General features: G+C 52.9%; 1 protein-coding gene across 5 annotated transcripts in view; it reads left to right on the forward strand.

Moving 5' to 3' along the window:
* The first annotated feature begins 298 nt into the window (after positions 1-298).
* The window catches only part of EPB41L4B (erythrocyte membrane protein band 4.1 like 4B), a 123,726-nt gene continuing 108,322 nt past the window's right edge, over positions 299-15,702 (forward strand). For 2 of the 5 annotated variants that reach the window (XM_046021784.1, XM_046021786.1), the window contains exon 1: positions 299-805. In XM_046021784.1, coding sequence (XP_045877740.1) covers positions 500-805 — 306 coding nt within the window. In that variant the 5' untranslated portion in view covers positions 299-499. The remainder of the gene's footprint in view (positions 806-15,702) is intronic. The other 3 variants (XM_046021785.1, XM_046021787.1, XM_046021788.1) reach the window with 3 other exon arrangements.

A 15,702-nucleotide genomic window follows, 5' to 3' on the forward strand; every position in this document is an offset into this window, starting at 1 on the left:
CGGCGCTCGGCGGGGCCTCCTCCGGCCCCGGGCGCGGCGCGGCGAGTGGGAGCGAGCGCGCCGGGAGCACGCAGGCGCCCTGCTCGGCTGGCCCTCGGCCGGCGCGCGGCGCGGGAGCAGCCCGCAGCCCGCGCCCCGCGCCCCTCGCAGCTCCGGGGCCGCCCGCGGCCGGCCGTCGGGAGCGGCCCCTCAGCTGCAAGCTCGGGCCGCCGGCCCGGGAGAGCGCGCGGCGGCGGCGGCGGCGGCGGCGGGACGGCCCCGGGGCCGCCCCGAGCGCGCCCTCCCGCCCGCGGCCACTCGCGGCCGGCGCTGGCCGGGCCGGCGCGCCCCGCAGGCAGCCGGAGCGCGGCCTCGGCCTCGGCGGGAGCGAGCCCCGGGCCGCAGGCGTTGGGAGGCGGCGCAGGCGGCCGCGGGCACTGACGGCGTCGCGGGGCGCTCCCAGGCGGCGGCGCAGCGGCGGCGGCGCAGGGGGCGGAGGCAGGGGGCGCCCCCAGCCAGGATGCTGCGGTTCCTGCGCCGGACCTTTGGCCGCCGCTCCATGCAGCGCTACGCACGGGGCGCGGCGGGGCGCGGAGCCGCCGGGCTGGGGGACGAGCGCGACGGGGGGGCGCGGGGGGGCCCGGCCGCTGCCGCCGCCTCCTCGACGCTGCCCGCCGCGCCGGGGGGCAGCGTGTTCCCGGCCGGCGGCGGGCCCCTGCTCACGGGCGGCGCGGCCGTGCACATCTCCGCCGCCGGCGCTGCCAAGGCCACCCTGTACTGCCGCGTCTTCCTGCTCGACGGGACCGAAGTGAGCGTGGACCTGCCGGTGAGTGACGGGCCGAGTCCGGGGCACTGGCACCCCTTCGGACAGCTCCCCTCCCCCAGTGTTCCTCTCTGGGTGCCCCTCTTGCACCTCTTCGGGGATCCCTTCCCCCTTCTCCTGCGAGCACTCCCTCTCCCTCCTTCCCTCTCGAGCCACTCCGTCCCGATCTCTTCTGGAGCCCTTTAGGTGGCCCCGTGCCTACGTCTTGGGACATTGCGCTGCTGGGTCGCGCCTTCTCCGGCTCCCACCTCGTCCCTAGGGCCTCACTCCCTCCCCCGCTCACCCAGTCCCCTCTTCCCGAGTCCCCGCCCCCTGGCGCGGGTGACCGGTGTTCCCCTTTCGTCCCCCAGGTTCCAACGGGGGCCTTCTTGGTGCTGGGTTATTGGTTAGAAAAATCTCAAAGCAATGCGGGAACTGCCCGGCGGTGGCCTGCTTGCCCCCACAAAGTCGCCACCAGGCCTTGTCGAGACGGCAGGGAGGAGAAGCCCCCTCCTTTGCTGCCCAGCAGGTGCCCCAAGTTTGGGAGGGAATCTAGGGCACCATTTCTCTCCCGACCCCCTCGATGTCCCCCACCCCTGTCCCATCCGAATCGCAGAGCCCCTAACACCCCTCCGCTTCGCAGGGATTTGGGTGACTTGGGAGCTAACTCTACAATCGACTCTTGGATCCGGCCAACTTTGCACCGGCAAAGCCCTTTGCTGGGGCGCTGGGAGTCGGCCCTAGGACGTCCACTGGGCCTGGCATGCGGGACTGCCCCCCACCAGCACCCCGAGCAAAGTGCATGGGGCGGCCGAGGAACCCCCCCGGCGGTGGCGCCGGGTGCGGGGCCACCCGCCCACAGGTGGTTGCACCCCGCCCCCCTCCAGCAGTGAGCTAGGCTGGCGCTGTTGTCCCCGCCAGGGCGTCCAGCTTTCTAGCCCGAAGGGGCCAGATGTGATCAAATCAAATCCGCACAATAATGGGCGCTTACTGGGCACCCGGCGCTGAGGCAGACGGTGCCTTTGGGAATCTTTGGGTGTGACTGAGGACACAGCGCCGGTGGAGCTTTTAGATGAATGTCACCGATCATTCAGAGGGGTTCACGCGAAAAAAAGAACATAACCAGACTTCCAAAGGAAACATGTAGGCCTTCCCGGGTGTGAGAAATTCTTCAGGCTTCCCGAGGGAAGTAGGAGGGAACTAGGAACCTGTATGGCTTTTAGATGGGAAAATCCAACGCTGCTTGGCCTGGACTTTAATGCAGCCTTAGGTGTAATTTTGAGACAGTTTCAATTTATGGCAATTTTATTTTTGTGCCTCCTAGTGCTCTCCATAGAATATCGTTTTGTTATGATAATACCCTTGTGGGGCCTTTTTATTCAGGGAAAAGGAGCCAGTGTTCCTGTGCTTGGAGCTGTTGTCTTTAAAATAGCATTAAAATGTTACTCCTCCCCACGACTGAGGCTCTCCAGCTCGTCTTCAGCTGGGAGGGGAGGCCCCAGGAGCCGGGAGGATTGGAGAGCTGGGCAGCTGGTGTGTGGAGAGGATGTGGCGTATTTTGCATCTCGGATGGGGAGAGGAATGCTTTCCCTGAGAACTTTGACGGAGCTCCTAGAGGATTTTCTTGTCTGTTCTCCAGGGATGATTCGTTTATAAAATGTATTGCTTCTGTCAGGTTTGTGCGACAGGCTTAAGTGGGGTTTCTCAGATGAAAAATGCAGACTGAGCCAAATGCATGCGTGGTGGATCAACCCAGACAGGTACCCCAGCAAACAGGTTGGGATGGGGCCCTCACCGAGCGTGGGGGAAGGGGGATATTTTACATCCGGAAAGGTTTCTCCGCCTTACGCCTTAGGAAAGGTTGCTTGACAAGAGATTTCCCTGGGTTTTCTTAATGGTGGCAGATTTCTTGATGCTTTTAAGATGTGACAGAGCGAACCCCAAATTTTATTTATACAGACACACGCCTATGTATAGCCACCTGTCCAAAGACAAAATGCAGGCTTTTGTCATGTGAGCCCTCAGGGAGGAATGATCAAGAAAAACCACCAGTGGGCACGGCTCATTGATTTAAAGATTTATTAGATATTAGAACTGCATCACACAATCTCCTGCGCTAGTCTTCCCAGATCAGAGTTTTAGCTGCTGTAATTAATTCCCCCAAGTACGAGGTTAGCGCCAGTCTCCCAGTGAATTTGTGGATGGATCTGTAGCACGCGTGCTCCTTCCTAAGACGCATTTCCCCGGGCTCACGTTTTGTGCTGTCCTGTTGGGCATGTAGCCCCACTTGCCATGGTCCCCCTCTTCTGCTTTCCTGGTTTTCACCGCTTCCTGGGCTCTGGTGTTGCCCTGCTCCGTCACACAGATAGGATTCACCGTTGGCTGCCATAGCTAAGCTGGATTTTCTGTCCCCCTGTCACTTCCACGGGCACCCCGTGCACTTGCCAGGATGACTATGGCTCCTTTGTTATGAAGACCCTGTGGTGGTGTTAGCTTCAAGAATTCCTTTGCTCTGCACAGGAACAGGGGTCATGCGTTGTCATCAGCCGTTTGATTCGCCCTGATCTGGACACGGGTTCTGCAGTTGACTTGACCCCGGCAGCGCCTTCGGTGCCGGGCCACCTCCGTCTGCGGTCCGCATTTACTGGGCGCCTCCTGTGGGCCACGCACGGTGCCGTGTGCAAAAGTGAACGAGGGGTGGCCCGGAGGCTCCTGGGAAACACAGGTGGAAACACGACGTTTTATTCTGAGTGGTGCTCTGTGATGTGACAGGGTGGGGACCGGCTCACCCAGACAGGGTGCTGGGGTATGGGCGGGTTACGGGGTCTTCCCGGAGACTTTGACACTTGAGGTGGTAGGATCTCAAATCTGCGTCCCTTGTGCATTTTTAGAATACTCCTCATGTCAAGTCCACTCCTGGGCTAATCCGTGGCCTGTGGATGTATATATGTAATAAAGGAAGAAGCACCTGTGATCATTTCAGCAGTCCCCCAGCAGGGCCTCCAAACCCCCTTGTCTGCTGGCGGGCTGCACCCCCTAGCATGCCTGCCTGTTTTTAACCTTCACTGTGGTTACTCAACCTTTGATAAAATGTGAACAAAAGGGTCTTTTAAAAAATCCCTCTATACCGTGCAGCCTGAAATGGGCTTGCTGTGCAAACCTCGCTTCCAGGGGAGTCCCTGGCTCACCCTGCAGCCCGGAGAGGCACCCTGAGCCGCTCGTCATCAGAAAACCTGGCCCTGCTTGGGAAGGCACTGCCTCCCTCTCCTAAGAGCTGCCTGGCCCTGCGCTGCCCTCAGGTGTGGTCTGGTCCGAGCGGGGCAGGACTCCCTCGGCCTGCCCCAGACACTTGCCTTCTATTAATGCAGCTGAAGATCCCATTAGTGTGCTTGGCAGCGGCACCCGCTGTTGACTCATATTAGCTCTCTGTTGACTAAATCCCTGGCATCGCTTTTGCTGCTTTCGCTCGTGTGGCTGTTGCTCAGCCCCGTCTCCCCCCTCCCCTGCGTGCACAGTTTCCAGCAGCTCTGGGTGGAAAGCTGTGAGGACGTGTGCGCGACTGGCTGGTTAGCACTCCCTCCATGCCTTGGAGGGCACGGCTCTTGGGTCTGGAGTGGTGTGATTGGTGTGGTCGCTTTCACCAAATCTGGAACTCAGCATCCCCCCGCTGTGGTGGGTGCAAGCAGGGAGAGCTTCGGAAGAGCCACGCTGAAGTCTTTCCGGGCGGCTGTGCAGCCTTGGGCCGCTCAGGCCCTCTGAGCATCCATTTCCTGGTTTTTCAAATGGGGATGTCGGCAGGTTTATGTGATGAACAGTGTACAAAGCTTCAGCACACAGCAGGCCCCGGCTCACTTGTGACCTCACACACCTCCCACACCTCCTCTCTGGCCTATGGAAAGGGCTGGGAAGCCTGTCTAGGGATGGACCTGAAAAGCCCCAAAAAGCTGCGGCAGGAAGGCTAAACATCTCTTTGTGGAAATCAGAAGTTGGATGGGGTGTGAGGGATGCTTTTTTGAAAGTTTCACTCTATTTTTTTTTTCTAAGACTTTATTTATTTATGAAAGAGAAGGAGAGAGAGAGCACGGGGGTGGGGGAGAGGCAGGCAGAGGGAGATGCGGACTCTTGGCTGAGCAGGGAGTCAGGTGTGGGGCCAGTCCCAGGACCTGACATCAAGACCTCAGTGGAAGGCAGAGGCTTAGCAGACCTGTTTCACTGTAGATGCAGAAAGGATATCCCCACCCCCCACCCCCACCCCCCACCTTAGATGCAAAATTCTTACAGTTTTAGAGCTAGAATCTTTGATACAGCAGAGTCCATGTGATAGAACATAAAGATCATATGCCTTATTTCAGAGTTGAAAGGGACCCTAGACAACACACGCCCCATCCTTTGTGTGTATGGGAAACGGAGGCCTGTGCATGGAAACTGATTTTGACTGCCCTTTAGTCACTCAGGGAAGAGTCGGAATGGGTTACTACGGGAACCCCAAGTGCCTAGCCTTTGGAGGTAGTGTAGGATCAGTGGTAGAAAGACCGCCCCCCTAGTCCTGACCCAGGACCGTGCGTGGAAAGGGGGTGGGATGTGTTCCTGGCTGTTGGGAGTAGGACCCATTTTCCCCAACAATGGGAAATGCCAGCAAAATAGTTCCCTAACTGCAGTGTACTCCAGAGTGCAGCCAGGACTTTTTTTTTCTTTTTTTCTCCAGTTAAAATTCCCAGGGTTCACCCCCAGCATTTCTGACTGAGGAGTCCAGGAAGCTGGTCTTCTCACAACTATCCCAGGCGATTCTGGTGGCCAGGGTCCCTTCACACCCTGTCAAAAGTACCGGCGGTAGAACGGGGAGCAGAGGGCAGCCGTGCCATGCATTAAGAACTACTGTGGGGGGGGGGGCACCTGGGTGGCTCAGTCGTTAAGTGTCTACCTTCAGCTCAGGTCATGATCCCAGGGTCCTGGGATCGAGCCCCCCCCATCGGGTTCCCTGCTCAGCAGGGAGCCTGTTTCTCCCTCTCCTGCTCCCCCTGCTTATGTTCCCTCTTTCACTGTGTCTCTCTCTGTCAAATAAATAAATAAAATCTTTAAAAAAAAAAAAAAACTACTGTAGGCACACGAGCGCCATGGTCATCTCTGAGCTGGGGGTTGGCCGTGTCAGCCTGAGCTTTAGGGGAGCGCATTTTTGTCACAGTGGAGTGAGGCTGGGGCAGTTGTTGCAGTGGCCCAGGTGAGGGCTGACAAGGGCCTGGCCTGCAGGACCGGGCAGAGTGGTGGGCAGGGGGAGTCAGTTGAGTGTGGGCGGAGGGGAGGGCAGAGGCCTCGTGGGATCTGGTGTGGAGGCGGGGAGGTCTTCACCCTCGGGTGTAGGCGAAATGGGGGACCCTTGAGGACACCCCAGAAAATGGAGGAAGGCAGCTCCTCATTTCCACCCTTTCCCAAAGTTCTGACTTCTGTGGACACCTTTTCTCATCCTGGGCCTCTGGGTGGCTTACTTTTTCCTGCCCCTGAGGGAAGGTATTGGCTCAAGGTGGTCCTCCCGTGCTGACCCCCCAGCCCCAGCCCGTGAATGAGGCCATGGGGTACCTCAGACCCCTACCTGGGTCTAAGTTATGTGTTTGTAAAAATAACTTTGTTTTAAAGGAGGGGTAGTGGGAGCGGGGGCAGTCAGGGAAGAAGAGAGGTGAACATTCTTCCCAAGTGGGATACCGACGTGACCTCTATCACACTGTGGTTTCACACTTGCTGGATTGTCGGTGTTAATATGGGGGAGGGCGGTGTCTGTCAGCGTTTCCCGTGCCAGTAACATGACCCTACGCTGGTCCAGGACCGAACAAATATTAACTTGCTAAGCACGTTCACGTGCATAATCTCGCTGAATTCTATCCCTAGTGCACCTCAGGGATGCAGGCACAGGTCTGTTTAATTTTGAAATAGCAAAAGGTCAGCGCGCTTGCACGTATGTGTGTCTCGGTGGGGGTTGGGGGGGTACTTTCCCTTAAATTCTTGCATAGGGACTTAAAAAAATATCCACTCAGAAACCACAGAAATCCTCCACCCACAATTTGTCTTCAAAACAGGTGTTCCTCCTTACCCACTGCCTGGGTCCCTGCGCCCGGCCTCCTCCACTCTGCCTGGAGTGCTCCCTTCAGCGGGCACCTGATTCTGTGGGCACTCGGGTTTCCTTCTCTGGCCTGTGTAGCTGGGGACAGGCAGATTCATCTTGCTGGATTTTTTTTATTTTCCCTTTTTTCAGATTGGTGTGTGTCTTCGGCCCCTACTTTCATTTCACATTAGAACATGCTTAAAGCAGAAAGGCTAGAAAATAAATGCAGGGAACCCAGAGAAGTGGAAACATCTAGAATTTCATCAGAGATAACCTGTTAAAACTGTGGTGTATATCCATCTGTAGTCTTTTTTTTTTTCTTTTTGTATTTAGGTATAAATATGTACTCAAAATGATGAATTTGCGTGGGTTGATTGAAAGTCCACCTCTTTGGCACCATTGAATAGGGATCACAGGCCCTGAGTTTGTGTCCCTTGGGGGTGGAGGCCATTGGCCCCCCTTTACAGTTCCCAGGAACCCTCAGTTCCCAGGGCTGGTTGCCCTCTGAGCTGTCCACCTATGCACTGCCCCTGCCTGAGTGAGAAGCAGGCTCCCCATCCTTGGAGAGCCTCGCCCCACCATCAGCTCTGCTTTCTGCCAGGTTTGAGGCCCTGCTGATGGGGCCGCAGAATTCTCTCACGTCTGGGGGCTTGACCACCTGCTTGGGGTGGTCACTGTCCTCTCACTGGCCAGGGATGCCCATGCTCAGCTACCAGCGGAAGCCGATCTGGCAGAGATGGGCGGGAAGCCTGCAGCGTCCCGGGTGTGCCCCCTCTGCCCTGATGCCCCCGGTCTCCCTCTGCAGCCTCTGGCTTCTCTCTAGAGTGGGGTTGATCTCACTAGTCCTGCTTGATTTTCATTTCTGGTTTATTTTTCATTGTTTCCCAGAATGTTTCTGTGTACCCGTAGTAAACAGTCAGCACTTACACTGCACGGAGCGTTGGGGAGGGATCCATGAGGGATGAGATCATTCTGATCTCAAAGGGGAAACTGGGTGAATACGTAACTGGTAGCTCCACCTGAAGGAAGGCAGAGGGTGAGCAGCCAATCTGTGGGGTGGGGCTGGCGATGGTTTGATGCCCAAAGTGACATCAGGTTGTCCCAGAAGATGCACAGGAGGGAGTTCAGCTGCAGATTTGGTCAGAAGGTGTCAAGGCAGAGGAAACAGCAGGTGTAAATGCGTGGAGGTTGGAGCCAGAAAACCCCATTTCCTGAGCTCTGGGCTCCTCAGAGTAGAGGAGGATTGTGGAGCTCTGGCTGTGTCCCTAAATCTTAAAGGAGCAAGTGAAGAACCTTGAAAGCACAGATGTGTGTCTTGAGCTAATCAGAGCTGAGGCTTATTGAGCTTTTGCTATGTGCCTGGTCTGTGCTAAGTGCTTAAGGAATTGTCTTGTTGAATTCTCACAAAAACTTGGATGGTGTTATGGCTGTTATCCCTGATTTGTAGAGGGGGGATTGGGGCTCAGGAGACAGGTTCAAACACTTGGCCACGTCACATAGCTAGTGAAGGTAGACTCCAGCTGGAAGCTCAGACTGTCAGGAGAGATTCAAGGTCTGGAAAGTCTCTCTGACAGCAGGAGCAGGCCTTGCTGGGGGTGGGTTCTGAGACTGTTCCAGGGCTCCTGAGGTGGATGGGGACCTCTGAGCCTCCTTTGCAGGCCAATTGGGGTTTCCAGAAATCAGATTTATATGCTTATTTTATTTTTTACCAAATATTTATTTGTTTAAGTAACCTCTACCCCAAGTGTGGAGCTTGAACTCACGACCCCAAGACCAAGAGTCATACACTCTCCGCCTAAGCCAGCCAGGTGCCCCACGAGTTGCAGCTTTCAGGCACGCTCATTGAATATACTTCTGCCCACAGGACAGTCTGGTTTGATGGCCATAAATTTTCAACACTGAGGTCAGAAGTAGCCTACATTTTGAAAAAGTGTTAATAGAACAACACTGAACTTCTCACACAGAAAAGCATTCTGCATATTCCCATCCTGCCGCCCAGCTTCCGTCCCTGTGCTTTCATATACCTGCGCATAAACCCGTTGTAGATTTTTTTTTTCTCCCATCCAAGCTTTCGTGACGAACCCCCATCATTTGGTGCCCTCTTCTGTGAACGACTCTAGACTGCATTCTCCCTGCAGTGTGTGTGTATGACGTGACGTGAGTAATACTTGTCTCTCCCTGTCTTGGGGTTGACGGTTGATATGCAAAGCACCTGGTATCTTCTCTGATAGGCAACCCTACCCCTTAGGCTTGCAGAATCTGTGTCACTCGCCTAATTGCTGCCGTGCGGGAAGGTGTTATTATCCTGTTTACACGTGGTCTCAGCTAGCATGTGGCCTTGGGCCACTCAGGTAATAAGTGTGGTAGAGTCTCAATTGCATCTAGGATTTCTGACACATTTTCTAGTGCTCTTCCGCCAGCCATGCTGGGCACACTCGGCCTCCCTGCTTGCACCGTGTGTTCCTGGGAGCTCCTTTGTAATTTGACAGGTCAGAATTTCATGCAGGAAAACCTGCTGTCTTCGCCTTTCAGCATCTTTGGCCCTCGGGTCCTGGCTGTCATTTCTCCGGGTCTTTCCCCTAAAGTCATAGCTGGCCGAGTGCCCAGAGTTTCTTTGTGGAAGCTAAGGACTAGAAGATGCGATGCTCAGGGTGCTGTGCCCCCTGTGGGATCATCTCAAGCTTCCTTGTTTCCCAGCACCGAGCTCAGTTGCAAATGTAGGACCGTCCCTGCTGCCAGCCCAGCTTGGGGGACATGGACCGCCTGGTTCCATGGGGGCCTGCGGCGCTGGCGTCCCTCAGCCCTGTCGTGCCTCTTCCACGCCCGTTTCTTTTCCATTTGTTGTAGTCCCTGTTGCACCTGACCTCAGCTCCGGCAGGCTGAGGTCCGCGTGATAGTGCTTTTCCTTTCGCCCACCTCCGTGCTTGGTCAGCGACAACCACTTTGAATTACGTTTTTTTTTTTTTTTAATTGTGATAAAATGTAAGTAACATAAAATTTACCGTTTTAACCATGTTTAAGCATCCAGTTCGGTGGCACAGAGTGCATTGACATAGCTCTGCGGCTGTCACCACCCTTCATTTCCAGTCATCCTTCCATGCTGGAACTCTGTGCCCGTTAAAGGATAATGGTCCACCCCCTCCCCGCAGCCCCTGGCAGCCACCCCTCTACTTCCTGTCTCTACGAATCTGACTACCCCAGTTATCTTCTATAAGTGGAATCGTGCAGGATTTATCCCTTTGTGCCTGACTGCTCTCCCAGCATAGCAATAAAGGTCATCCGTGCCGTAGCATGCATCAGAGTGCCCTTCCTTTTTCAGGCTGAGTAGTAGTCCAGTGCAGGCCAACCCTGCATCTCGTTTGTTATGGACTTCTGTGCAGGTCTAGGCCTTCCTAGCTCAGTCCTGCCTGTTCACTAGTGGCACTGCCATCGGAGACCCAAATGTCCCCAGCCCTCCGCTCGTGGTTCCATTCTGGCGTTCTCTCCCCTGAGACTCTTCTGCTCTGTGCTGGTCATCGTCCCAGGTTATCTGCTCTTCATCTCCCCGCTGACACTCTGTTGTCTGAATTACTCCATGTGGGCAGGTCTTCGGTCTTCCAATTTTTTGGTGCTGCAAATATAAATACAAAAGAGTGTACCAGGAATAGTTTAAAGAAAAATAATACCATAAACGTCTGTGTACCCACCACCGAATTTAAAAAACAAAGACATCGGGATTAAGCATCTGCCTTCTGCTCGGGTCATGATCCCAGGGTCCTGGGATTGAGCCTCACCCCCTAACCCCCATCTTGCTTAGTGGTGAGTTTGCTTCTCCCTCTCCCTCTGTGCCTCCCCCTGCTTGTGCTCTCTCTTGCTCTCTTTCAAATAAGTAAATAAAATCTTTAAAAAGAAACAAACCAAATAATACAAAGATATCACTAATGCAGTTAAAGCCCCGATGTTCCTCCTGACCACACTTCCCGCCCTTGCACTCCCCTGAAATAATGTCTCTCGTCCTTTCCTTTTCTGTGTTATAGGTTTACTGCATTGTATGTTTATCCACATGATATATTGTTTTGTGTGCTTGTAAACTTTATAAAAATTGATTTTTTTCAATACCATGTTCATGAGATTTGTCCATATTGATGAGCTCACCCTAGTTGTTATTCCTCTAGAATTCCATTGCATGAATCTACTGAAATCTGTCTTTTGCTGGTGGACATTTGGGATGTTTCCAGTTTGGAGCTTTTGGAAAAAAGTACTGCTTTGAACCTCCTGGAATGAGTCTCCTGGTGCGTATATGCAAGCAAGCGTCTCTCCTGGGTATCCACTCAGGAGTGGACTGGCTGGGAGGGTAGTGCACAGGGCCTTGTAAGATCACGTGAAATCGTTTTCCCAGAGTCCCAGCAGCATATAAAAGCGTCTGTGAATCCATTCTTCCACACTTGGCATTGTGCAGCTTTTTTTGTTTTATTTTATTAGTCTAGTGGGAGTTCGAGGAAAGTCACCGTGGTTTTCACTGTTCAGTCAGTAATGAGGTTGAGTGTGTCTGCTTGTGTTTGTGAACCATAACCATATTTCTTCTTAGAAGACTTTGTTCTGTGATTTTTGCCTGTTTTTTTAGTTGTCCTGTTTCTCCTGTTGTGTTCAGCTTTTTCCCTGCTAGTCTTTATGAGATTGTCTCCCATGTGTCGCCTTCTTCTGAGGTAACCTTCACGGAAGCGAGAACACTTCTCTCTGAGTTCCCACGCAGGCCTTTCCTTCCTAAGTGGGGAATTAATGTTTTGACTTCAGTTTTGCTGCGCGTGAATTTTAGGGTCAGTTGCCGCTGGTGGGTTTTGGTGAGGAATTGTAGGTATCTATAGATTGCACTTCAATACTGCCTATTTTTTTTCAGTTTTTATTATTGAAATTTCTAAGCCTATGCAGAAGTAGAGAGAACTCCATGTACGAACCACATAATGAACCCCAAGTATCCATCATCAAGCTTCATCTATCAATATGGCCACACTTATGGCCATCTGTATCCTTACCTCATCCCTTCCCAATGATTTTTTTTTTTAAAGATTTTATTTAACAGAGAGATAGCACAGCAGGGGGAGCAGCAGAGGGAGAGGGAGAAGCAGGCTCCCTGCTCAGCAGGGAGCCCAATGTGGGACTTGATCCCAGGACCCTGGGATCATGACCAGAGCCAGAGGCAGACACTTAACCCGACTGAGCTACGCAGGTTCCCCCTTTCCCGATGACTTTAAAACAAACTCCAAACATGTAATTTCAAACTTGCACTTCAGTGTACATCTCTAAAAGACGAGGGTTATGTTTTTATAAATAGATCCACCATACCAGTAAAACACCTAGAAAATGGTTATCGGAAGATATTTAGTCAGTGTTCAGATTGTCCTATTTGGCTGTCAGCAAGGTCCTTTCATTGCATTTGGTTGATATTTTATCTAGAGCTTTTTAAAAATTGTTTTCAAAATATTTTTTCCCTAGCTTGTTGAGGTATAATTGGCAAATAAAAATCATATACGTTTGGAGTGTAAAGCTTGGTGATTTGATAGAGGTATAAATAGTAAAAGCTGTTACTGTGCATCGAGCTAACGGACAGGACTGTTGCTTCACCAGTTACAGTCATGTGTATCTTAGTGAGTTTCTGAGATCCACTTTTAGCAAATTTCGAGCATATTGTACATTATAATTAACTATAGTCACCATTGCTGTATTTGAGATTCCCAGAACTTGTTCATCTTCTAACTGAAAGTTTGTGTTCTTTGCCCAGCATCTCTCCATTTTCCCTACCCAACCATTTAAATGTCTTAATCTAGAGTTTTCACCTCCCCCCGCCTTTTTGGGGTCATTTATTTGCCGGTTTGTCCTCTAATGGTTTCTCACTTTCTGGATTTTGTCGATGGCATCCTCAATATTTGGTTACCCTGAAGTGCTCTTGGTACAGGGAACTGGCATTATTTGATGCATCTAACTCTGGGCACACAGAACAATAAGAAGGCTCTTTGTCCTGAAGAAGCTTGGGTGGAGACAAGTTATTACACCTGGTGTGAAGAGTGCCACAGAGAACTTTAAGCTCAAAAAAAGGTCTAAGGTAGGGGGACTGAGTGGGACAAATGGGCAACCAGAAAATCCCAGAAAGTAAGTTGGGCTCTGAAGACAAATGGGAGAACAGCTTTCCTGGTGGCCAGATCAGCATATGCAAAGGCACTGAGGCTTGAAATAATCCATTCAAAATTCCTACTCCTTGCTCAAGTCCTGCCAGTGACCCCATGCATCCTCTATTTTTCATAGGATGTTGCTTCTTTGAAAAGGTCCAAATTCCTCATCTCTGGAAAGTTTTCAGTATATTTGATGAAAGAATGTCTTTTCTTTTTTTTCTGTGTGTAACTCTGTAACTCCTCTTTCTGCATTAGCTCCTTGACTTTTTTTTTTTTTTTTTTTTTTTTGAACGTGAGAGAGAAGGAGAGAGTAGGGGGCAGGGAGAGGCAGAAGAGGGAGAGAGAATCCTAAGCAGGGCATGCAGCCCCGATATAGGGCTCAATTTCATGATCCTGAGATCATGCCCTAAGCCAAAATTGAGTCAGATGCTTAACCAACTGAGCCACCCAGGTGCTTCTCTTGACACTGGTTTTGAATGTCTCCCTTGACGTTGGAATCTTCCTTTCTCTAGGTCACTCCTATTTGAGTTCTCTTCCATTTTCTGGGAGGCCCCGAGTGAGCCCTTCCCATCCCCTGGCTGGAGGAAGCAGCAGATATCTTAGGGAGCAGAATCAAGGAACTCTTCAGAGAAGGGAGACGGGGCAGATGGTGGGGCAGCGGGAAACACTGGGTTATGCCCTTAATGGAGCCCTTGGAAGCCACATGGCCCAGAGCTGCGTTCTGGGATGGCAGGTCTTCCCTGTGTGCGTTGGAACATTCACTGCTGCTCCTTGTAGCCCGCTGCCGCTCACCTGTGGCAAATGAGCAGTAATTAGTGTGTAATAAGAGTGGTTGCCTGCACGCACCCTCCCGGCTGCTTCCCCTCTCCGTGGCCGACGGACAGTCAGCAGGCCTCTCGGCTTCTCTGAGACTCCTCGACCTCTTCTGTACGCCAGCCCCCGTTCTCCCCGGGCCCTGCAGAAACACTGCCTGCCTTCTGGCCTGGCCATGAAATGGACGTGGGCTTCATCCAGGAAAGACCCAGGAAACTGTAAAAGGCTTATGAGGGTTAGTTATTAACCTGCAGAGCATGCTGGCAGCCTGATGCACAGCATTTCACTGACCGTAGTCCTTTTATTGCTCCTGCTTGCCGGGGCCTGAGGCCCGAGGTCCAAGCCACCTACTCAGTCGGTTGCCATGTGTGCTGAGTGACATCGAGTTGTGAGGATGGCCGCGAGGGTGGCCGGTCAGAGTCCAGGGAGGGGCTCAGACTGACTTGGAACTGGCCCCCATTCATTCCTGCAAGCGGGCGGTGGCAGGTCCCACAGGGTTCTCCAGGGTGAAAGCTGAGACAGGGAGGTCCGGATGGCGGGATATTGTAATGGGAGAGCAGGAAGGCCAAGGTCGGAAGTATTTGTTCAGGACGCATCATCAGGGTTCTCTGTAGGATTTATTTTGCTTGGAAGTCCAAAAGTCTGTAGTTTTATTCTAGAAGCTGAGGTGGATCGTGGATCGTTGCTCTGAGACCCCTGAAGAAGAAAAAGAAAAAATTACATGCCGTCTTCTAAAAGAAAGAGAATTGTGTGTACCTGATTGGAACCCACCATGTATCTTATTAACCCTCTTCAGGGGAAGAGCTCTTCCACGCATGTGACTTGTCCAGAGAGCTGCAGTGCCTTGACTGACAAGACCTGTGTTACCTCCTTTCTTTGTGAAAAACAGCAACAAAAATTCGGGATCATCTAGTGTGTTCAAGGCCCGGTGCAGGAAGTATGAAGTGGTTAAAACTGGGGGCCCTCCTTAGAAGCTCTGCGGAGCGCCCTGCACACCTGCTGTCCCTCATGAAAAGGAGAACAAACACCTTCAGCCTTGCTGTGGTAGCCCACGGTCAGCATGTGACCAACCTCAAGCATTCAGGACTGCCCCTCCCCACCCCCCACCAGTCCCAGCCTGGGGTTTCAGGCTCCTCCATCATCTGCACCCTGGGGGGCTGTTTTGCCTTGTGTTCCAGCCTTCAGCACATCATTGCTTTGCCCCCTGGCTTTGCTGGGGTACCAGTCTACAGCCGGCCTACCACCACCAGAGACCCGGTCATTTCAGGGTTTTTTAAGACTCCCGAGGGGATTCCGCAGTACAGCCAAGTTTGAGAACCAGCGTTCCATGGCATCACGCCCCTTACGTTCATGTAGTGTTTTACGTTTGGTGCCGTATTTAGTCCCAATAGCACCTTTTTGAGATAATGACGGGCATTCTCCCTTTACAGAAAGCTCAGCAGGAGCATTTTTGCCCATCCCACAGCTAGTAAACGTCCGAACCAGCCTGAAATCCTTCTCAGGCTCCATGTCCACTTTCCCGCAGGTCTGCCCCTGGGCTGCACCCCACCGGTCCTCTGGCTCCCCCCACCTCCGCTCCCCGTGCTTGACTTCTCACCTGCGCGCCTCTGCTGGGCTCTTCCCCTTCTCGCTGGCCAGTTCTGGCCCGAAAAGGGTCCGGCCGTCTCTCAGGGTGCGTCTCAGAGGCTCCCATGTCTGTGAGGCTTGTCCTGAACACCCTCTCCCCTGCTACAGAGTCTTGTCTTCCCTCTCCTGCCTGAGAGCTCAAGGGCCATTTCTGCCTTGCAGGGGAACCAGTAGGTTTCCTTGCTGGAGTAGTTGTCCATGTAGTAATTCGAGTAAAAGGAAACATTATTGATTTTTTTTTT

This window comes from Meles meles, chromosome 11, assembly GCF_922984935.1.
Source record: "Meles meles chromosome 11, mMelMel3.1 paternal haplotype, whole genome shotgun sequence".
Classification (NCBI taxonomy): Eukaryota; Metazoa; Chordata; class Mammalia; order Carnivora; family Mustelidae; genus Meles; species Meles meles.